The 23,124-nt window shown below is 36.7% G+C and overlaps 1 protein-coding gene across 12 annotated transcripts in view; it reads left to right on the forward strand.

Annotated features, from left to right (window-relative positions):
- Window positions 1-23,124, forward strand: part of dock3 (dedicator of cytokinesis 3) — a 201,138-nt gene that overhangs the window by 169,323 nt on the left and 8,691 nt on the right. For 5 of the 12 annotated variants that reach the window (XM_058760915.1, XM_058760907.1, XM_058760909.1 and 2 more), the window contains 25 exons: window positions 134-232; window positions 365-459; window positions 786-861; window positions 5,862-5,962; window positions 6,618-6,676; window positions 7,074-7,222; window positions 7,884-7,969; window positions 8,102-8,128; window positions 8,263-8,358; window positions 8,953-9,013; window positions 9,120-9,213; window positions 10,044-10,192; window positions 12,229-12,315; window positions 12,483-12,587; window positions 12,721-12,862; window positions 14,076-14,242; window positions 14,336-14,422; window positions 15,626-15,805; window positions 15,960-16,043; window positions 16,126-16,242; window positions 18,455-18,594; window positions 20,027-20,159; window positions 21,952-22,033; window positions 22,134-22,252; window positions 22,393-22,480. In XM_058760915.1, the coding sequence (XP_058616898.1) occupies window positions 134-232; window positions 365-459; window positions 786-861; window positions 5,862-5,962; window positions 6,618-6,676; window positions 7,074-7,222; window positions 7,884-7,969; window positions 8,102-8,128; window positions 8,263-8,358; window positions 8,953-9,013; window positions 9,120-9,213; window positions 10,044-10,192; window positions 12,229-12,315; window positions 12,483-12,587; window positions 12,721-12,862; window positions 14,076-14,242; window positions 14,336-14,422; window positions 15,626-15,805; window positions 15,960-16,043; window positions 16,126-16,242; window positions 18,455-18,594; window positions 20,027-20,159; window positions 21,952-22,033; window positions 22,134-22,252; window positions 22,393-22,480 (2,623 nt within the window). Of the gene's footprint in view, window positions 1-133; window positions 233-364; window positions 460-785; window positions 862-5,861; window positions 5,963-6,617; window positions 6,677-7,073; window positions 7,223-7,883; window positions 7,970-8,101; window positions 8,129-8,262; window positions 8,359-8,952; window positions 9,014-9,119; window positions 9,214-10,043; window positions 10,193-12,228; window positions 12,316-12,482; window positions 12,588-12,720; window positions 12,863-14,075; window positions 14,243-14,335; window positions 14,423-15,625; window positions 15,806-15,959; window positions 16,044-16,125; window positions 16,243-18,454; window positions 18,595-20,026; window positions 20,160-21,951; window positions 22,034-22,133; window positions 22,253-22,392; window positions 22,491-23,124 lie in introns of all 12 variants that reach the window. The other 7 variants (XR_009268428.1, XM_058760914.1, XM_058760905.1 and 4 more) reach the window with 4 other exon arrangements.

Below are 23,124 nucleotides of genomic sequence, written 5' to 3' on the forward strand. Positions count from 1 at the left end.
CATCTCACAGTGTCTTCACGTCTCTCATTCATTCTGCTTCCCCGCTCCCTTTGGATGCGTTTGATTGGCTGTTTGATTTCCAAATGAACAAATTGATTGGCTCACAAGGACTTGCCCACTTTCTGATTGGCAGGGGGAGTATGTGTCCTGCTTGTTGTCCCTCCTGCGTCAAATGTCGGACATTCATTTTCAACACCTTCTGGACAACTTCCAAAGCAAAGAGGAGCTAAAGGTGAACCGTCTCATAAATTTCAGAAACCAAGCATTTGAATAATTTATATTATTGCTTAAATGTGAAGTTTTTAAATTTTAAATGTGAAAATACTTTCTTCTAACTCAGCTTATACAATCCTATCTCTTGCAGGAATTTTTGCTGAAGATTTTCTGTGTGTTCAGAAACCTGATGAAGCTCAGTATATTCCCACGTGACTGGAACGTCATGCGACTGCTGACCAGCAAGTGAGACCTCAGTCCTGCTTCTTTCCAGAGTAGTTTTGGAATTTTTTTTTTTTTTGGTTCAAAACATTGATATATTTGGGATAATACAATGTATTTCGTATTTTTAGTATTTGTACAATGTCTTTCAGACAAAAAATACACACACATATACACACACATATACTGTACACACACACACACACACACACATATATATATATATATATATATATATATATAAACTTACAAACTTATGAAAAGTAGTCTATATTTATACTGTTCAAAAATAATTTGTTTGTCTATCTTCTAATGTTTTTTTTTATTTTTATCCCTTTTCTTTCTTGCAGTATCATTGTGAGCACAACTCAGTATCTGTCGCCTGCTCTCCATAAAAGCTTTACGGATGCTGACTTTGATTTTAAGGTGTGTGATTGTGATGAACATCAACCACACATTGCTCCACAGACTCCCTGGCACTGAAACGCACATTAAACATAAATGTAATTTTTAAACCTGCACACATCTCTTTTTTCTGAATATCATATTCCACATGTACACAAACGTGCTTGATGTGGGCCTTTATGGTGTCCTGCTGTTGGGCACACTTGGCTCTCTCTAATCCACTCTAATGAAGCTCTCCTCCCTGATCAAGACAGATGGTGCCACTAACCAGGGAGACTGGCTCTGAAAAGTTCAAACCTACTGAATTATTGATGAAGGTTATCTTTGAGAGAAAAACATGGCCCTGTCTACCAGAGTGAGCTTTCACTGGATATCCCCTGAAAAAACAAAAACAAAAAAAAAACACATAGATCATTGTGGAACAACTTAAATCCGAAATCCAATCTGAACTGGTTAAGGTGGTTAATATACACTGGTAGATCAGTTTGACCACTAAAGCCATGCAAAACTTATTCAGCTTATCATAAGTAATATCAATTGGCATCCTTAAGGTGTGGTCACATTAGTGAAATTTTGGCAAAATTTCACAGACAAAAAATCCATTGTCTGTAATCAGTAGTTTAGACTATGAAGCAGAGCTCACAAAGAAGACACTTTGAAACCAAGCAGATTTCTGTCGGTCAATGCAGCAAAGTTACATGACCAATTAAACTCGTTGCAAAATCTGCAAGGGGAAATCTTTCGCAGAGTTCCAGATTCTGTGGATTTCTATTGAAATTACTGGATTTAGAGCCAGTTTTACTAAACAGGGCAAATTAGCACGAGAGCGATTCCAAAACAGCGCCGATGGGCATGGAAATTTCTGCAGGTGATTTACTAACAATGCTCGGATTAAAGAACACAGACGCAACATCTCATTTACATGTCGACCAACGCAATATACCAAGTGCAGCGCAAATTAGCGTAGTCGCAAATAAAGAATAAAGACGTAAAGAAGCCACAGTATATTGAAAAGAGAGGCCAAAAAATTAAGGTTTGCAAGAAGTTTCGATTGACCTTGATGGGGGTTCCAAGTTGTCTTTTATTTCCTAAAGCAAATTAAAAATAACATAGCTTGGCAAACGATATGTTCGGATAATGTTTTCTTCTTGCATTCCAAATAAATTAATACATGTGGAAAAAATCCTCTCCCTCTACCACGCTCTCTGTTCTCTGCAGTGCCTCCTCCTAGCAACAACAATTGCAGCCATTTCAAGCGTAAAATAGTTTAAGACATGCTTTTTTGGGAGTTAAATAATGGTGCAAATACCAATAATTTAACAAGCACAAGCATTAGTAAATTGTGCTGCGTGATTCATTTGAATACTCTCCTCCCATAAATTTTTCATCTGAAAGGGAAACTCCTACAAATGCATATTTAATAAGGTCATGGCACAAAAATAACTGTGTCCATGCCTTTTCAGTGCTATTTATTCTTTAGTAAATCCTGACAGTTTTAACGCCAAAAGATGGTATGCAGGGCTCTCAAGTTATAGCGAAAGTTTGGAGTGAGATTAGGGGAGGGGCCACACAAAGGGGAGGAGTCACTCAAATTGGAGGGGCAAGTCAAAGGGGAGGAGCAACTCAAATATTTGCAGCACCCAAGTTTTTGCTAGCAGTTCAATTTTACCTATTGTTCATAATTGACCAGCACAAACAGAAGTTATAACATTTGGTAAATCTGATGAAAGACAAATTCATTCAAATAAAATAAAAAGATTTATGCATTTAAAAATACAAATGTATCAAAAATAAAAATAAATTTTGCCTCAAACGAGCCAACTGAACAGCAGTACTCAATGTACATACTGTACACATATACATTACAGTACTTACCCTGATCATGTATGTCAAACTGTGTGTGTGTGTGTGTGAGAGAGAGAGAGAGAGAGCACATTTCAGTTTATGTTTCTTTTTTTTTCTGTTGTAAATGTTTGTTGCACATTTTGATGCCTGATGACAGGGGTAGAGGACTCCTACATAAAGCACTGTCATGATAATAGCGTTCCATCCAGAGCCAAACTGCTTCTAGTTTTGTTCAAACCCACCATGGAAAACACACTTCATCTGAATTTGAATTTGGGGAAGCCTCAGTGCTTTATATGGGAGCCCCTACCCCTGTCATCAAGAACAAACACAACAGAAAAAAATAAAATCATAAGCTGAAATGTGTTCGTTCGTTCGTTCGTTCTCTCTCTCTCTCACACACACACACACACACACACAGAGAGAGAGAGCTTGACATACATGTTCAGGACAAGTTCTGTAATCCTACTGTGTGTGTACAGTATGTACACTGAGCACTGCTGTTCAGTTGGCATGTATGGGGCCAAATTTCTTTGTATTTTTGATCCTTTTTTAAATATGTAAAACAATTTATTTTATTTGGATGAATTTGTCTGTCTTTTATCAGATTCACCAACTGTTATAACATCTCTAGTACTTTCCTTTCAGGAAGCCAAAGCTAAGTTAAAGCTTCTGGTTGCAAAGCAGTTGGAGAGTTTTTTTTTTAGTTTTTTTTTGACTGCATCAATAATACTTTAGCGCGAATTTGGCTATATTCCCCAACATCAGCGGAATCTTAAAATTGAAAAAATAAATGAAGGGGTTACCTACAGCATTCATCGGATCTTTCTCTTCCAATTTACACTCCATGTGCGCACGCATCCATGTTGCTTAGTAACGAACCCGCTTGTGGCAGAATCGCGTAATTTAAAAGGAAACAACAACACCCTAATTTCTGATTGGCTGGTAGGTGGCATTTAACTCTATAACTACAGAGTCGAGAGAGCAATGAACTCGGCAGAAAACTTACCTCAGTATTCCCTCATCTATTAATGGTATAGTAATTGTAGCGGGACAAGTTATCCCTTCTCAGCGTGAGAAATACAAGGTGTGGCGTGAGAGCGTGTGAACTGGTTGAAATGCGTGAGTCTCACTCCGGTTGCGTGAGACTTGAGAGCCCTGGGTATGCGCTGGCGCAAGCTGTTAGGGTCACACTTTATATTAGGTGGCCTTAACTAATATGTACTTACACTTAAGAATAAGTACAATGTACTTTTTGTGTTCATATTGTATTGCAAAACACTTTTGCTGCTATTGAGGTGGGATATGGGTAAGGTTAGGGACAGGTTTGGTGGTATGGGTAGGTTTAAGGGTGGGTTAAGGTGTGAGGGATGGTTCAACAGTGTAATTATAATTGTAAGTACAAAAATGTATTACAGATGTAATTACATATAGGTATTTTTAAAAATATAAGTACAATGTAAAAACATGTATGTACACAATAAGTGCATTGTACCAAATGATTAATTTAAATGTAAGTACATAGTAGTTAAGGCCACCTAATATAAAGTGGGACCGCTGTTAGTAAAACTAGTCCAAATTAGTGTCCAAACAAGAGTTTGGAATAGTTTGATATGGAAAATAATTGGTGGGTGTGGTTTCCTTTCTGGAAGAGGGGACTAAGACATGCCCACCCAAGAATCAATAGGTATGTTCAACTTAAAGTGGCGCCAAAGTCCCTTTAAGGCAAGTCATTTCACTTGGCGGCCATCTTTGAAATGCCTCTCAGGCAGCTATTTCAGTCATGCAAAAAGGCGAAAATAGTCCACTATATTGTGCGTTGTACTTTCTTCCATTAATAAGTAATAGGAATGCACCACCTTTGTATATCTGAAGTCTTTCAGTTGTGTATATCCATGTCTATCAGTGTGGGCTTTCACTAGATATACCCTGGAAAAAAGACAGCATAGACCAAATGTAGAGCAGCTTAAATCCAGAATCCAATCTGAACTGGTTAATGTACTTTATCATCATAGGTAGATCAGTTTAGTTTGACCAGTAAAGCCATGCTAAAATTTAACCAACATGTCATAACTCTTATGAATATTGAAATTGACATCCTTAAAGGGATAGTTCACCCAAAAATGAAAATTACTCCTTGATTTACTCACCCTCAAACCATCCTAGATGTATATGACTTTCTTCTTTCAGACGAATACAATCAGTGTTACGTTAAAAAATGTCCTGACTCTTCCAAGCTTTATAATGGCAGTGAATGACGGTCGAGATTTTGAAGCCCAAAAAAGTGCATCCATCCATCATAAAAGTGCTCCACACAGCTCCAGGGGGTTAATAAAGGCCTTCTGAAGTGAAGCAATGCATTTGTGTAAGAAAAATATCCATATTTGAAACGTTATAAACCCTAATCTCTAGCTTCCGCTAACTCTTCCGCTAGCGTTCACGAATAACATAAGGGGCTTTCGCACCGCATAGTTCTAGGAACTAGCCAGCAGGGTGGTTCCTAGAGAACTAATTTCTACGCCGGGCCATTTTCCTTGTTGCTTTGAACCGGCCAACAGTGAAGTCTTTATGCGCAGCATTTACAAACATCAACAACCGGTGAATGGAGGATGCCACGATCTGAGCCGTTTTTGTTGTGTTTTGGGTAGTTCCTATAGAACTGTTTTAGACCCTGCTCTGAAGTAGGAGATAATTTACTTCCTCCAAACGGAGTTCCTAGAACTAAAACCGTTCCTAGTTGCTGTGGTGCGAACACGCCAAAAAGCGGGTACTTCCACCAATAGTTCTAGGAACTATGAAAAGGTTCCTCTGGTGCAAAAGCCCCTATTGTGAACTGTCCCTTTAAGGTGTAATCACATAAGTGAAATTTCATGGGCATACTAGATTTAATCTACAAAAATGTTTAGAGCGACAGTAAAAGTAATCTTTCCTTTAGTGTTCAAACAATAGATCAGAATAGTTTGATATGGAAAATAATTAGGAAGTGTGGCTTCCTTTCTGGAGGAGGAGGGGCTTGAGCTAAGACATGCCCACCAAATAATCAATCAGTCATGTATATCCACAGTAATGCTATTGGCAACATGAATTATATTAGTTCTTCTTCAAAACATTTTCAAGTTCTCCATTAAAGACACACACAGTAGCATCACTAAACATTTGTGTTTCTTTTCCGTCAGGTGTGGAATTCGTACTTCAGTCTGGCAGTGTTGTTTATCAACCAGCCCAGTCTACAGCTGGAGACTCTGACACCAGCCAAGCGGAAGAAGGTCTTTGACAAGTAAGACTTGATCCTGCTCATTCACACACCGTAATGCCTAAAGGCACTACGAAGAAATCAACCTGTCATTGTTTCTAAATGCACGCAGATCGTAATGTTTTTCCTCCACAGGCTTTCATTGTGAATGCATTTCATTACTTACCAAAGGACAAAAATCCAAATTACTTTCACAAATGTCATGTCACAAATGCTGTCAGCAGAGCTTACGTTGTATTTAACCCAGATACTCCTTTAAATATGAAACAAACAATAATTTGGGTATTGTAGCGAGGGCTAATCCACATTAAATCCATCCAGAGTACATGCAATATTTCTTTGGATTCTGTCTTTTCTGGCCAGCTCTCCCTCCTTTTGCTGTCATCCACGAGATCTGCATCTCATGATTAATAGATACCTGTTCCTTCAGTTATTGGTCAAATAATCGAACACAAAAAAACGCAAGACTGCCGCATGGCATGCAAAATAGATGATCACCCAGTGAGTTTGTTGGGAGGGTTGATTCATCTCTTTGCTTTATGTCTGTGATCTCCAGCCCAGCATGTGGCTCTTCTGTTTTTCTGAGTCTAGTATGTTTAATACATGCTGTTTGATTGTCATTTTAGATTCCTGAATGGATTTAGAGGAGTTTTTTTGTGTGTTTTTGTTGTCTTTGCAGGTATGGTGATATGAGGGTCATGATGGCTTATGAGCTGTTTAGCATGTGGCAGAATTTGGGTGAGTGTTTTGATTCTCTCTCTGTCTTTCGACTCTGTTTCATGACTTTGTTTCTCTTTTCCTGCATTTCTCTGCACACGCACAGACAGAAACATAAACGCAAACATTCACTTCCTCCAGAAAAGCAGTACTGACCTCTAGAGGTGGAAGAAGGTAGTGCACTGCAGAAATTACCCCGTAACTAACCACCATAAGGTGTTGCTGCAACTTTAGGCATTTTTATGTCACATTCATATTTAATATTATTAAAAATAACAGATTTCAGATGCTTTCTATTATATAAAGCTTACCCTCTTTGTTACATAAACACAGACTTTCAGGCTTTAACAATAAAGATTCACCATAAAAAAGAAAGAAAAAGTAATGAATAATCACAATTTGCTTGGTTTGGCTGCAGGTGAGAATAAGATCCACTTCATACCAGGAATGATTGGCCCATTTTTGGGTGTGACGCTTGTACCGCAAAATGAAGTCCGAAATATAATGATCCCCATCTTCCACGATATGATGGACTGGGAACAGAGAAAGAACGGCAACTTCAAACAGGTCCATTATACCTGCTTCTGCTTTTCTGTCTTTTCTTGGCTATTTTTTCTGTTTCTCTTAACCTGAGTTATGTTCCAGGGAAACAAAAGAATATTATTACGATTTATTTTCACTCTAAATGTAACCAGTAATGAAAAATGATAAATAAAGATTATTTAATTTATGATGTCCTTTGCGATGGACTAAAAAAAAAAATAATAATAATAATAATGAATGAATGAATGAATGATCTAATTATTTAATTAGGAATTAATAAATAAACAAATATCGTTGTGTATTCTCAAGAAATAATATCATTTTGAAGTTAAAAAATAATTTATTTAGTATATATATATATATATATATATATATATATATATATAGTATTATTATTATTAATTATATTAATTATTAATAATTATTATTAAAAAAACATTTTTTGGGGGGTCTCAAAACATAATCATTTAATAAAACATTGTTACAAAGTAAGTTTGATGTTTTTTGTTTGTTTGTTTTTTTGTTTTGTTTTTTAAAGCAGCATCCAATCTAATACTACTTGGCTATTTGGGTGGCACCAAATAACAAAAATAGCATAATTTTCCAAAACATATAAGTAGCACCAATAATGAAATATTACTCGTTTCATTATAAGCACCTAATTCAGTTCATGTTCACGGTGCAGGTGGAGGCAGAATTGATAGACAAACTGGACAGTCTGGTGTCTGAAGGCAAAGGAGACGAGAACTACAGAGAACTCTTCAGTTTGCTGTAAGTGCACAAACACACACACACACACCCTCTACCTTCTCCACTGACACACACAGCTACACATCAAGCTGTTTAAGTACTCTTGTTATAACCTGAGTGTCTCTGATTTGCCTTGTGCTGCGGGATTATTAGAACTCAACTGTTTGGGCCGTACCCCAGGTAAGAGGAAACTAACCCTGTTCAACCTATCAGATGCCACTCAAATGGATCTTCCATTACAAGCCCGTCTTTTACCTTCAGCCCATTAAATGACCTTAAATAATTCTATAAATACGTGTGCCGTTTATATCTAGTCTGCTGGAGAAGATCGAGCAGGAGACCTGGAGGGAGACGGGTGTCTCTTTTGTCACATCTGTCACGCGCCTCATGGAACGACTGCTGGACTACAGGTAAAACTCACATGCATAAATGTGATTTATTTATTATATTAGCTTTTATTTTTATATATTTGGTGTTCATTTTAATTTTAATTTAAATGTTATTTTTGTCATTTTTTATATTTGTATTTAGCTTTTATGTTTTAGTATTTATTTTATTTTAGTTTTAGTAACTTTAGTATTTCAGCTCATTTTAGTTTTATTTTTTTATTTTTTCATCATATATGTATATTTTATTTTAATTACCAAAAACAATTAATAGTAGTTTAGTTTTAGCTTTTGTTAACGATTAACTTTCTGTCCACATTGCGGATTATTCTGACCTGTAGTTGCTCGCTTAAACAGGAAGTGGCTATTTGACTGGCGTGTAAAATGTTAACCAAACTCATTATTGTTGTACAGTATTTAACAGTCAATAAACTGTATGTAATCTAAAAACAAATTAAGTCAAAATTGCATAAAACCAGCCAAATTCTAGTCTAACTTTGAATTTTGAGAAGTTCTTCTCATATTTGTGTGCAAACGCATCGTATGGCCCATATATGGTCAGTGGGTGTGGCATCGGAGGGCGTGTCTAATGAGACTTCCTGTTTCTTGTGTCGGCAGAGATTGCATGAAAGGCGATGAGACGGAAAACAAGAAGATCGGCTGCACTGTTAACCTGCTGGCGAGTCTTACCCTTCATTCAAGTTTCTGTCAACTTAATATATGCAATGTGGCGTTTTTGCAATAAAACAAAAGTAACCTGATGATCATTTGATCTCTTTTTGTAGAATTTCTACAAGTCGGAGATTAATAAAGAGGAGATGTACATCCGATACATTCACAAGCTGTGCGACATGCACCTGCAGGCCGAAAACTACACAGGTGAGACATTTCACATAGACACGCTTAAAATAATGTGTTTTAACGTTTAAAAAGATGAGACGCAGGGCACTGGAATGAAAAAACAACGTAAGGTCGAGAGATGCGTTCTTGTAACTTGAGCGTCACATTTTTAAAGCGCTATTTCATGCGTGGGATACTGCACAAGACAAAAACGCAACGCTCAAACATCCTTCTAGCAAAGGGGCGGAGCTACATAAGGTCTATAAAGTACACATTTTATCACTGTGAGCCAGATTTACTAAATAGGGAGAATTAGCCTTAGAGTGCAATTCCATAAAAGCGCAGATGGGAGGGGAAAATTCTGCGTGTGGTTTACTAACAATGCGCACATTAAAGAACGCAGCCAGTTAATTTCCATAATGACCAGCACAATCTACCAAGACCAGCGCAAATTTCCGCCTGCCTTAAGACATGTTTTTTTGGGGCGTTAAATAATGGAGCAAATACCAGTAATTTGACGAGTGCAAACGTAAAGTTAATTATTTGAATACTCTCCTCCCATATTTTTTGCGACAGAAAGGGAAACTCCTAGAAATGCATATTCAATAAGGTCAGGTGCAAAAATAACTGTGTCCACGCCTTTTCAGCGCTAATTCTTCACTGCGCATCTTTAGTAAATCCTGACAGTACTATTTTAACACCAAAAGACGGTTTGCGCTGGCGCAAGCTGATAGTAAATCTGACCCCATGTATGTTTCCTGGGATTCGAACCCATGACCTTTGTGTTGCTAGCACCGTGCTCTACCAGCTCTAAAAGGAAGTACGTTACTCAAGAGTATTTCAACTTTATCAACCGCTGTGTCTCACAGAGGCGGCATTCACGCTCCTGCTGTACTGGGAGCTGCTCCACTGGGAGGAAAGACCCCTCCGAGAGTTCCTGCACTATCCTGCACAGAGCGAATGGCATCGCAAAGAGGGTCTCTGTCGTAAAGTTATCCACTACTTCAACAAGGGAAAGGTATTTACAGATATTAGTTTATTTCTAAGACAGTTTAACACATTTTGGAATAATTCCTATCAAACTCAACTGAAAATTGTCCATGCACAATGATCCTCCACAGACTTGCGTTAGAAAAGAGCAAAAAATTGTCTGAAAAAAATGGTGGGCAGCAATGGTTGCTAAAGCAGGATTAGTCTATTATGTTTTTAAAGCAAATGGCTAACGTACAGACTCCATTCACACGTTTGTGGATAATTTCAGAATTACTGCGAACAGTTATCATGAGCGGCTCACGTGAAAAATGCTTCACTCTGAAACAATGCTCAGCAGATTATATATTTATAATTGCAACGCAGTCTTTGCGATTTGGTAATCACACTAAAACATATCACGTTCCAGGCATTATTACACTTAAAAGAAAAAGTTACCAGCCAACTTGTGAGTAACCGTTTCATATACAGTACTCACCAACTCCAAATTTACTTGGGGAGTGTTAATTTTAGGTCCTGACTCTGCACATTTGTGCTACTTCCGATAACAAGACAAATGGATTTGGAATTTGTTTTTTCATTTATTTATTTATTTACTTTTAAACCTTGTAAAGAAAGTCAATGGGGCCCAAAAACAACACTGGATCGCATTGACTTTTATTATAATATTTAAAAGTTAAAAAAATAAAAATAAAAATAATAATAATAATAAAAACTATTGACTTGTTAAAGTTGCAATGAAACAGAAGTAGCGGCTGATATTTTCTTTTGAATTGTTACATACATCCAAATATAACGGATTATTGAAAAGGACAAAAATGGGCGTGGAATAAAATTCAGATAATTTTTCACATATTATGAGTTTCTTTCTTCTGTTGAACACAAAATAAGATATTTTGATAGAATTTGGTAACCGAAGAGTTGACTGTAGCCATTAGCTGTGTCTGAAACCGCTCCCTATCCACTATATAGTGCACTATATCGGGTGTCAGCCATTTTGTAGTGCTGTCCGAATTCTGAGTGAACGGCTTCATTCCCTACATTCGTTCACTACTTTTTACCCACAATGCATTCTGATTTCGAGTGTACAACCGGTGTACACTCGCTGAAGCACTATTTCCCACAATCCAATGCGGAGAACCGACGAGCTGTTAGAGAGAGCGGGAGCGAGCGAGTTTGAATGAGAGATGCCGTTTAATTTGCAAAAATGATGAATTTGGTGGATTTTTAAAAATGTTCGTTGGTAGTGTATTCATTCTGATGTCAAATTAACGGTCGTCTGAGGGCGGTCTACGGCCATCTTATTTGAGTGCAAAAACGCTGCTCGGGAGAGTTTTAAGATACTTCAAACAATAAATACATACAATTATTAATGTGTGCTAATGTGAGTTTATTTTTGTTGACAATATTTTAATAGTATTTAATGATTATGACCATATTACAGAACAAATGAATAATATACCATCAATGAAACCACAAAGCTGATTACAATAGTCATTTTAAGTGTTATTGCTATTAATATTATTTTCTAAAATGAGGTACATGAAATATAAAAGTACATCTAAGATGTTTTTGCAACAGTCAAGTCTCACGCGCAGTGTACACGTCACCGTCCGAATCCGTCATCCCACTTCATTTCGTTCACTCCTTTCTAATATAGTGCACTCAACTGCCTTACACTATATAGGGATTAGTGAATGAGTGAACGAGTGAGCGATTTCAGACACAGCTCTAGACTTCCATAGTATTTTTTATTATTTTTTTCCATGCTATGGAAGTCAATGGCTACCATCAACTGTTCGGTTACCGACATTCTTTTAAATATCATCTTTTGTGTTCAACAGAAGAAAGAAACACAGCAGGTGAGTAAATGATGACAGGTTTTTGGTTGAACTATTCCTTTAATTCTCAAACACCTGACAGAAAACAAAGTGCGAACTTAACTTAAAGAAATGTGGTGATGTGGTAAAACTTGCCATGCCAGAACTGATGGTGTTTCTTTTTCCAGAAATGTAAATCTAGTTTTAAATTGCATATGCTGTCCTGTTCTTGTTCTTTTCCCAGTGCTGGGAGTACGGCATCCCGCTGTGCCGTGAACTAGCCTTCCAGTACGAGTCCCTGTACGATTATCAGAGTCTCAGCTGGATACGGGTCAGTGCTTTTTGATGTTCCTTTTTTTAAAATGTGAATATATGAATAGAGATTATATAACAGCACTTTGAGTGGACCGCACAGCTATTAATGTACTGTTATGTATTATGCTCAGAAGGAGGTCAACGCTGTGTGAATATTTAGCTCTTTCTTCTTTTTTTTTACAGAAAATGGAGGCGGCATATTATGACAACATCATGGAGCAGCAGCGACTAGAGCCGGAGTTCTTCAGGGTGGGATTTTATGGTCGGAAGTTTCCCTTCTTCCTCAGGGTGAGCTATTGCGATATTTACACGCTCTGTTTGTTTGTAATGATTGTAAAGATTAAATTAAGGGATTGATTTTTCAATACCTTAAATTATATAGTATGTATTTATTTACAGATTATTCTTTCTCTCCACACAGAATAAGGAGTTTGTTTGTCGAGGGCATGACTACGAGAGACTCGAAGCCTTTCAGCAAAGAATGCTGGGAGAATTTCCACAAGCTATCGCCATGCAGCACCCAAATCAACCAGATGAGGGGATTTTACAGGGTGAAGCCCAGTGTATCCTTCACCATAATAAGATGGTTGTGGGGTCTTTTAATGGAAAAGGGATAAGGAAATGTTTTTTATTGTGTATATGAAAAGAAATGTTTAATCAAGAAATAATTTTGTTTAAATACAGTTAATTTCTATTTAAATTATTTTGTTTAAATAAATATAAAAATAATAAAAAATCTCTGATTTACATTTATAGTATTTAAACACTAAATTAAATGTATACTTAAATTAGTGCTGACAACGATTAAATGCGATTAATCACATCCAAAATAAACGTTTTTGTTTACATAATATATGTGTGTGTGTGTTCTGTGTATATTTATTATGTATATATATAAATATGCACACATGCATGTATATATTTCAGAAAAATATGTTATGTTTATATATTAAATATATTTATTTATAATATAAATTATATGAATATAAATATAGACATGTAAATATTTTCAAAATATATGCATGCATGTGTGTGTATTTATGTATACATAATAAATATACACAGAACACACACATATATTATGCAAACAAAAACGTTTATTTTGGATGCGATTAATCACGATTAATCATTTGACAGCACTATAAAAATGTAACTTTAAAAATTTTTATTTAAAAATTGAACTTTCATTAAGTCATGAAATTACATTTTAAATATGTTTTAATATAATATAATTTTGCATAAATAATTGCATTAAAAATCATTTAAGAATTGATACTACCCAAAGACTTCCATGAAGTCATGTATTGACATAAATTCATAATTTATATTTATAATTTTAATATAAAATTTGTTTATAAAATCACAATTTTACGCATTTAATTAATGATGCTCAGTGTATCCTTCACTCTAATAACACCTTTACATTTTTAAAGTTAACCTTTAAATTAGAAGTTTTTTTTTTGTTTTTTTTTTTTACTTTAAAAATCCTAATTTATAATTTATTTTATCAATTAGCTAAATAAAAAATGTAACTGTAATGTTTTGATTGATTTCATACGTTTTAGTTGTCCAAAAGTCTATACCACTTGTAAGTAAAGGAGCTGCTTGGACACTGCAAAATATCTTCTTTTTTGAACAAAAAAAATAAAATAAAATAAAGTTTATAAACAACATACAGTTGTGCTAGCTTTTTCATTTAGGTTAAGTTATCTATCCATTTAAAGTACTTGTTTATGCTGTATAGTAGTTGTTTGTCCTTCATGTAAAGCTCCATAGACCTCCAGATCTACGCCGTGACTCCAGTTCCAGAAAACATTGATGTGCTGCAGATGGACCGTGTGCCGGACCGCATCAAGAGCTTCTACAGAGTCAATAATGTCAGACGCTTCCGTTATGACCGGCCCTTCCACAAGGGGCCCAAAGACAAGGACAATGAATTTAAGGTGAATTTGAAGTTGTTCTCTCAGAACACTAGTAGATAAATGACTTTAACACCAGATGTAGACTGAAGTTGCATCACATGTCTGTGTTTTCAGAGTCTCTGGATCGAGCGGACCACACTTATCCTCACCCACCCTCTGCCCGGGATCTCCCGCTGGTTTGAGGTGGATAAGCGTGAGCTGGTGGGTGACTCATCCAAACAAAAGCTCAATGTATCATCGACACAATGAAGTGACCATTTTAGTCTGCTTATTGAATCTCAATAATTGAAGTCAGTCATTTGCAGCTGATAGCCTCATGGGCAGCAGTCCGACACAATGTGTCTGTTGTTTTTTGTTTGTTTGTTTTTGCATAAATAATAATAATATATATATTATTATTTAGATTATTCAAACACTAAACCAAAAATAAGTAATGTTCAAAGCTTTCAAAGTCATGAAGTCCTGAATTTACATGATTTTTTTTTACATGATTGTACTATAAGCACAATTTAAATTTAAAAATGTAATTTAAAACTTTTTACTAAAAAAATATTTTAAATGACTCAAGTCATGAATTTACATATTAAATGTTTTAATATGATTTTTCATATAAAATGAAATAAAAAACCCTCCTATCTAAATTTATACTACCCAAACACTAAACTCAATTTAAAGTAAAAATTTTAACTTAAAAAGTTAACTTTCATCGAGTCATAAATTTACATGTTTTTTAATATGATTTTGTATCAATAATTAAATAAATGAATAAAAATCTCCTATTCAAATTTATACTACTCAAACACTAAACTCAATTTATATACTGAAAATTTTAACTTAAAAATGAATTTTCATGAAGTCATGCGTTAACATAGTTAATATGGTTTAAATATACTTTTGCATAGATAAATAACTACATGCATACATGTAAAATGCCATTTATACTACCTGTGCACTCAACTTAATTTAAAATTAGAAAATTAACTTAAAACAAAGACTAAAATAAAAATTAAAAAAATCATTCTAAATTACATTCATGCTACCCAAACACTCAATTTAAACTTTATAAATGTAAATTCCATGAAGTAGTCATGAATTTCCATGCACATGTTAATGGTTTTGCATGAATTATTACAATTTGTATTACTCAAACACTAAACTCAGTCTACACTTAATTTAATTTAACTTAATTTAATTTAATTTATTTTAATTTATTTTATTAATATAATAATATAACTTTCAGGGATTCTTTAATTTGCATATTAAAATGTCCCTCTATACTACCCAAACACTAAGCTTGAAGATTATTTTACAATAATGTCAATATATTGTACAGATTTACTGAACAGAAACTGTAATATACATTCAGAGTACCCGTGTTTACCTCATGTACGTCATGTATTGTAGATTGAGGTTAGTCCGCTGGAGAACGCCATATATGTGGTGGAGAACAAGAACCAGGAGCTGCGCACCCTCATCAGTCAGTACCAGCACAAGCAGCTTCACGGAAACATCAACCTGCTCAGCATGTGCCTCAACGGGGTGATCGACGCTGCCGTCAACGGAGGAATCGCCAGATACCAGGAAGTCAGTGCAAATTCCACCAAATTTGAATTCCACCAAATGTGTTTCTTCACATTCAGCTGACAAGCTATTTGTTGCCCAAATGAATGAACATCAACCGTTCGGTCGTCATCCAAAAGCATAGTATCATAAGTTGTCGACTGTGTTTTTTTGCCAGGCGTTCTTCGATAAAGAGTACATTAGCAGTCACCCAGAGGATACGGAGAAGATCACCCAACTCAAGGATCTGATGCAGGAACAGGTGAATACCTTCAAAACTTCTCCATTTTAACCCCTCAAAAGATAGTTATAAAATAATGGTTCTTATTGAATAAACCCCACAGGTTCACATCCTCGGCATGGGTCTGGCCGTCCATGAGAAACTAGTGCATCCAGAAATGCGTCCCCTGCACAAGAAGCTGATCGATCAGTTCCAGATGATGAGGAGCAGCCTCTGTCATGTGAGACCTCACATCTGCTTCTCAGGAATTTACTGATTTACAGCCCCAATAAATCAAAATTTAGATAAAGTTCCCAACAAATCTCGATTTATTTGAGTTTTATTGTAATTATGTTGGCTTATCTATGAAGCCTAGCAACTAGCATAAGACTTGCTACCAACATGCGTACAGAACTGGGTAGATTACTTAGTTCATTACTGATTACGGATTACATTATGAAAACTGCAATTATTAGCGTAATCTAGGTTACTCATTTTAGGTAATGTATTCTGACTACTTTTTAGATTACTTTTTATCTAAGTTGTTTTAAACTTACCATAAAACGTACCATATTGATATAAAAAAGCAAAGAAAAAGAAAATATGTTCCCTTTTTTTTATATTAACGTCATTAAATATTACATTAAACAAGGTGTTACAAAACTTAATGTAAGAACCGCAGGGGGTTTGTAAGTTGATAAAAAGTTTTTAAAAATCTTTAAAATGTTAAATAAATTATTCAAACACAGAAACACTATAGGAATAGAAATAGTCAAATTTATTTACCTGAATGGGTAAAGGGATAGTTCACCCAAAAAGGAAAATTCTGTCATTAATTACTCACCCTCATGTCGTTCCAAACCTGTAAGACCTCCGTTCATCTTCAGAACACAAATTAAGATATTTTTGATTAATTCTGAGAGCTCTCTGACCTGCCATAGACAGCAATGTAATTACCACGATCAAGGTCCAGAAACGTAGCAAGGATATCGTTAAAATAATCCATGTGGCATCAGGGGTTCAACCGTAATTTTACGAAGCTACGAGAATACTTTTTGTATGCAAAGAAAACAAAAATAATGACTTTATTCAACAATTCGTCTCCTCCGCGTCACCCTATAGCGCCATTTTGGAGAGTATCCACTGAACGTAAACAACGTACACTGCACCACGCGGATACATTGTTTTTGTTCAAATCAAAGCGTAAACAACGTAGAAAACGGATCCGCGTCGCGCAGCTGACACAGAACAGCGTACGTTGTTTACATTCAGTGGATACTCTCCAAAATGGACAAACTGTTGAATAGTCTTTATTTTTGTTTTCTTTGCGTACAAAAAGTAATCTCGTAGCTTCATAAAATTACGGTTGAACCCCTGATGTCACATTAATTATTTTAACGATCTCCTTGCTACATTTCTGGACCTTGATCATGGTAGTAACCATGCTGTCTATGGAGGGTCAGAGAGCTCTCAGAATTCATCAAAAATATCTTAAATTGTGTTCCGAAGATGAACGAAGGTCTTACGGGTGTGAATGAGGGTGAATTATTAATGGCAGAATTTTTTGGGTGAGCTATCCCTTTAAGCGACATTGAACTGTAAACATTCGAATGTGTTGTTAAATTATTTAAATATTAACTTTCTCAGAGATATTCAAGTAAATATTGCATATCAAAGGGCTTTGGTTGACAAAAATGTTTGGGAATTCCTGCATTCCATGAACAAACATTAATAAACATGAAAACAGCAATGACGTTACACGCCCAAAGTCTTCCAGGTTTAAAATATTTTTGTCTTTTTGACTGTAATCAGATTGATTATGAGCATTATAAAATTGAATATACTCTAATTAGGAGTACTTGATTTTTGTAATATGATTACGTACTCCAGATTACATGTAAGCAGTTACTACTCGGCACTGCCAACATGTATATATCTTAAACATGCAAGCAACATGATAAAACATACTAGCAATTACACCCACCCACAACACCCTAGCAACCACCTAGAATACCCTAGCAACCACAAAGCGATTTATCAGTCTGAGAGACTGTATGGCCTTAAAACCTTTAAACGTAAAACTGCTCCAAACTTCAAGCTTTTAAAATGTTTAAATTTGGATGACTCATTGATGACTTCACTCATTGGCGTTTCCAAATATTTGTCCAATCAAATGCTTTCTAGGATGAGAATATGCTAATTGCACTTGTAATATAACCTACTTGTTGGTATGACCAGTAATGACCAAAGCCCTTCAGTAAACCCCCAATATCCTGTTTGAAAAGGAAATGTCAATACAGGATAGAAAGCTGCGCTTTTGTACATATTTCATAGGGTCTTTAAATCTCTCTTTGCACAGATTCAGTATCAAACGCTGTTTTTGTAATATAAACTGGTGTGCTGTATGAAATATGTGCTGGCATGAGTGCAGACAGTGTGTATATTCAGAGTAGTGTTTCTATGTGGCCCTGCAGGGCCTGCCCGGTCTGGATAAGCTGAGTCCGGCCTGCTCAGGGTCCAGCACCCCACGCGGCATCCTCGCCACCCACAGTCCCATGAGTCCTGAAAGTATCAAGCTCATGCACCGGCACAGGTCAGTCCACCCGCACAGACACAGTCACGCATGCACACACTTGTATATATTGTTTATAAACTTTGTAAATTAGCCCAAGTGTATATTAGAACAAGAAAAAAAATGCTGTATGAATGAAAGGAATGTTTCACGTTTTAGAGAGTAGTTTAGATAGAACATTCAGTTTGAACAGAAGCCAAATTCATTCACAAAATGGAAATCTATTCCACATACATAATATACTTATTTATTTAATTTTATGAGATATAATAGCATAATAGCACTATAAGCATGTAATGAGATATAAAGTAATAGTATTATGAGGTGCCAAAAAGAAAATAAATATGGAAACTTTTCTTTTTATATAATGTTTATTTATTCTATTTTAAGTTTGTATATTCAGATTTGTTATGTGCTTTATCAGTCCAAAGTTTATTCATGTTACTCATGTAAAATTAAATAAAATAAAAATGTAATTAATTTAAATTAAATTAAAATACATTTACATTTAACATACATTTTTATTACATTTATTTGTCCACACAGAAAAAAAAAAAAACTTAAGTGTCCAAACCAGTTTCATTTTAATATTATTTATATACTATTAAAATATTTGTTAATATTTTAAAGTAGTTTTTATTTTATATTTTTAGTTTTAAATTACTAATTGTATTAGTAAATGTAATTTTGTCAATTTTAGTAGTTTTTGTTTGTTTATTTGTTTATGAAATTTTTAATTTGATATTTTATTGCAGCATTATTTAAATTAATGAAAACTATTTTTAATAGTTTTAGTTAACATAAACAACCTTGTTCCAAACGTTGTATGTATATTCAGGATTGTATTTTATATATTCCCAAATGTTCATTCCATATATATTTCATTTAATTATTTATTTCCTTTGTGGCACCTCATATTGCATTGTGATGAATTTGTCATCGGTGTGTGTTGTACACACATGTATGTGGGTTATAGACAGATTCCTGTTTTCTGTAGACAAAGCCCTTCCTCTTTCTTCACAAACACTCCTTGACCGTGTATTCCTCATAAACACGCGTACGCGCTCATGCTGCCCACCCTGAACACACTAGCTTCAGCTCCGCCACGTCTCTCTCATGTCTCTCTCTGTTTGTTCCTCTCTCTCCTTTTCTCTCTTCTGTCACTTTTCCTCACGTATGTTTGACATCTTTCTGTGTGCATGCTTTACACTCCTCTTGTTTCTTTCTTGTTTATTCTGTCTTTTTCCTCCTTTTTTGTTCATACTTGCATGGCTGCCTGTGTTCTACCACTCTACAATCTCTCTTTTTTCCATCTTGATTGATTTTCCTCATCCATGCATGCGTTCCCCGTTCTCCACTTCTCCTGCTTTTCGTTTCCATCCCTATATTCCCTATCCCTCTCCCTGTCTCTCTCTCTCTCTCTCTCTCTCTCTCTCTGTCTATCTGTCTCTAGCCCTCTGAATGTGTTGGGCTCTGTCCGCCACTCCTCCTCTTCTCTCTCCTCTCACACCTCCAGTGAGACAGGAAACCTGCTCATCCTGACAGACAGTATGATGGAGCACCCGGAGGACCTCTACCGCATGCAGGTGGGCTACATTAGCTCATAATACACACATATACACTATAAATTCACCCTAGTGACCAAACAAAACACCCTAGCATTCATTTAAGCAGCAGCCAAGTAGGCATGTACAATATCCTAGCGTAACCCCTCCAGTTCTACTTAACCCTCTCAGTGTGGGATTCAAACAAACCACAGCCTTTAGTATCGGTCACTAGTGCACCTCTTCAGGCCAGGGGAGTGAGGTTTACCTGCACAGCTCTTACTAGCTGACCTCTGTTACAATCACCCCCCAAACCTCGCTCCCATCCGGGTCACGGCACCAATGTAAGCTCTCTGGTTCTACTCACCCTTTGCGGCATAGGAGGTGGGTGCGTTTACAAAGACGCTAAAGACCATAGCCTCTAGCATCAGTCGCTAGTATACCTCCTTAGGCCAGAAGAGAGAGGTTTACATGCACAGCTCTAACTAGCTGGCCTCAGTTACAATCACCCCTTAAACTTTACTCCCATCCGGGTCACGGCACCAGTCTAAGCTCTCCAGTTCTACTCAACCCACTCTGGGGTGCATTTCCCAAAAGCAACTACGATGGCAAGCTCCGTCGTTACCAATATAGTTCAATGGAACTTGCAACCATAGTTAGCTAACGATGGTTTTGGGAAACATACACCTGAGCGGGATTTGAACCAGCCCCTTCCGGCATTGGAGTTGGGCGCACTAACAAAGATGCTAAAGACCGTAGCCTCTAGCATCAGTCACTAATGTGCCTCTTTAGATCAGGTGAGTGAGGTTTACCTGCACAGCTCTTACTAGCTGGCCTCCGTCACACTAGCAACCACCTGCCACCTTGCAACGCCCTAGCAATGTCTTAGAAGGCTGTAGCAACCACTGATAGTAACCTATTAGTACTATTGCACCACTTAGTAATGCCATTGTTACCACTCAGGACGGCCTAACAACTACCTGCAGTGCTTTAGTTAGCACTGCCTTAGTTATCACCTAGAACATCGTAGAAGCCTAGCAACATCTCAGCAACCAGCCACCACCTAGCCTAACAACCCAACAGAACACCCTAGCATCTGCATAACAATGCCTTAACACTGCTAACACTCTAACAAGCACCTATATCCTAGTTTCATTCGGTCGATTAGTTACATTCAGTGTAAACAGCCTCTAGCCATTGCAGTGTGATGCGAGTAACAACAGTGGCATCCGGTGTAGACACAGCATTGGCACAGCAGCAACAGCCTAGCAACCACTCAGAACACCTTATCAACCTTACATCCGCCTATTAGCATCAACCATTTACAACAGCAATGCCCTAGTGATGCATTAGAACACACAAAGGTCTGCAAAACAAGCTCTAGCATTGCTTAGCAACACCCTAGCAGACTAAGATCATCCAACCTAGCAACCACCAAGTAATACCCTAGCAACCACTCATAATATCCTAACAATCGGCATTAATGAACACTCATAAGTCACCTACAACCACCCATGATCTATCAATACCCAAGCATCCTTTAAGAACCTAGAAACTGTCTAACAACATCCTAGCAGGACTTATTAACAACCTTGCAACCTCTCACAACACCCTAGCAACCACTCCTAGTGACCACCCAGAACACCATATCAATCTAGCATCCACCTAGCAGAAAATGTATGGTAAATCTATAGAAACTTCTCAGAATTTACTGGGAATTTTCCACCCTTTGCAACCCCAGACAACCTCTCAGAACACCCTAGCATCTACATAGCAACAAGAATGCCGTATCTGATCTTTTAAAGTCCTTTTTGCTCCCAATGTAACATTTCAGCCCAGTCCATCATCATCCAGTTTGAGCTCGACACATTCAGCTCCGTCTCAGATGATCAACTCAGGGCACGGCAGCATTAGAGGTGAGCACCAATAAACTTTTCATAAAGTTTAACCTTGGGAACAGCTCAGTTGAAAGTCTCAACTTAAAACTGAGATATATTTTATTTACTTTCTTTCCAGTTGGATCCCCATCACTACCTGACAGATACAGACACAACCGAGAGCTGTTAATGCTCCTACCACCACACAGGGACCGTCCCAGCAGTGCCATGTACCCCAACATTACCGAGAATGGACAGGTGCGTCTACCGCAAGACACAGCTAATTTTGATTTTTTTAAATCCAGTAGACTCTGCAGCCAGGAAATGACAGTTTAAATGGTAAGGTGATGGCAGTAATATAATATCAAAATATTTTTTTCTTTTGCATTTTCCACCAGCCTACTAACCATCAGAGGGCTCTTTACCATCAGGTCATTGGTCCCTGCAAACCCTGCAGTGACCCCAATCTCTCTGTGGCTGATAAAGGTATGACTGGGTGTGTATGATTCTCTGAACCCACTGTACCCCTCTATTCCTTCACAGTCCCACAATTCCCTCAGATCAGACAGAAATCTACAGTACACACTGAAACTGCAGACTGTCTAAGTAGGTACGGCATTTGATGAAGAACTTACATTGTGACCGGTAGAAAGTATGTTCAATTTAGTATGTGTCTATGAATGAATGCAATCCGGATGTGCAATCCGTATGCATCAAAGCTTTCCTTAATATTTGGAAACCGCACACAATCTGTTAAAGTTTATGGTCGGTTCATTTTTAAGACTTAATTTTTCCTGTTGACGAACCAGACCAATTCAAGACCAAGTCTTTGAAGGGAAATTCAATTACTTGTACTTTAATAACAGATTCAGCCAACAAATGTAAATGGTGAGTTTCAATGGTGGTCTAGGCTAGTTTGGAGCTGATGTAACTGGTTTTCCAGCATAACCATGCAGTTTACTAGTTCCAAACCAGCTCTGAACAGTCTGAAAATGCCATCATTGTTTACAGAAATTGATGTTAACTTGATCTCTGCTTTATCAAATTGTGCCTCAGCCTAAAAAAAGCTTAGAAAGCAAAACTTCCTTGGTAAACCATCTTCACCAAAAAGGTTGTTCTAGTTTATTGCT

Source organism: Onychostoma macrolepis, chromosome 22 (assembly GCF_012432095.1).
Source record: "Onychostoma macrolepis isolate SWU-2019 chromosome 22, ASM1243209v1, whole genome shotgun sequence".
Lineage (NCBI taxonomy): Eukaryota > Metazoa > Chordata > Actinopteri > Cypriniformes > Cyprinidae > Onychostoma > Onychostoma macrolepis.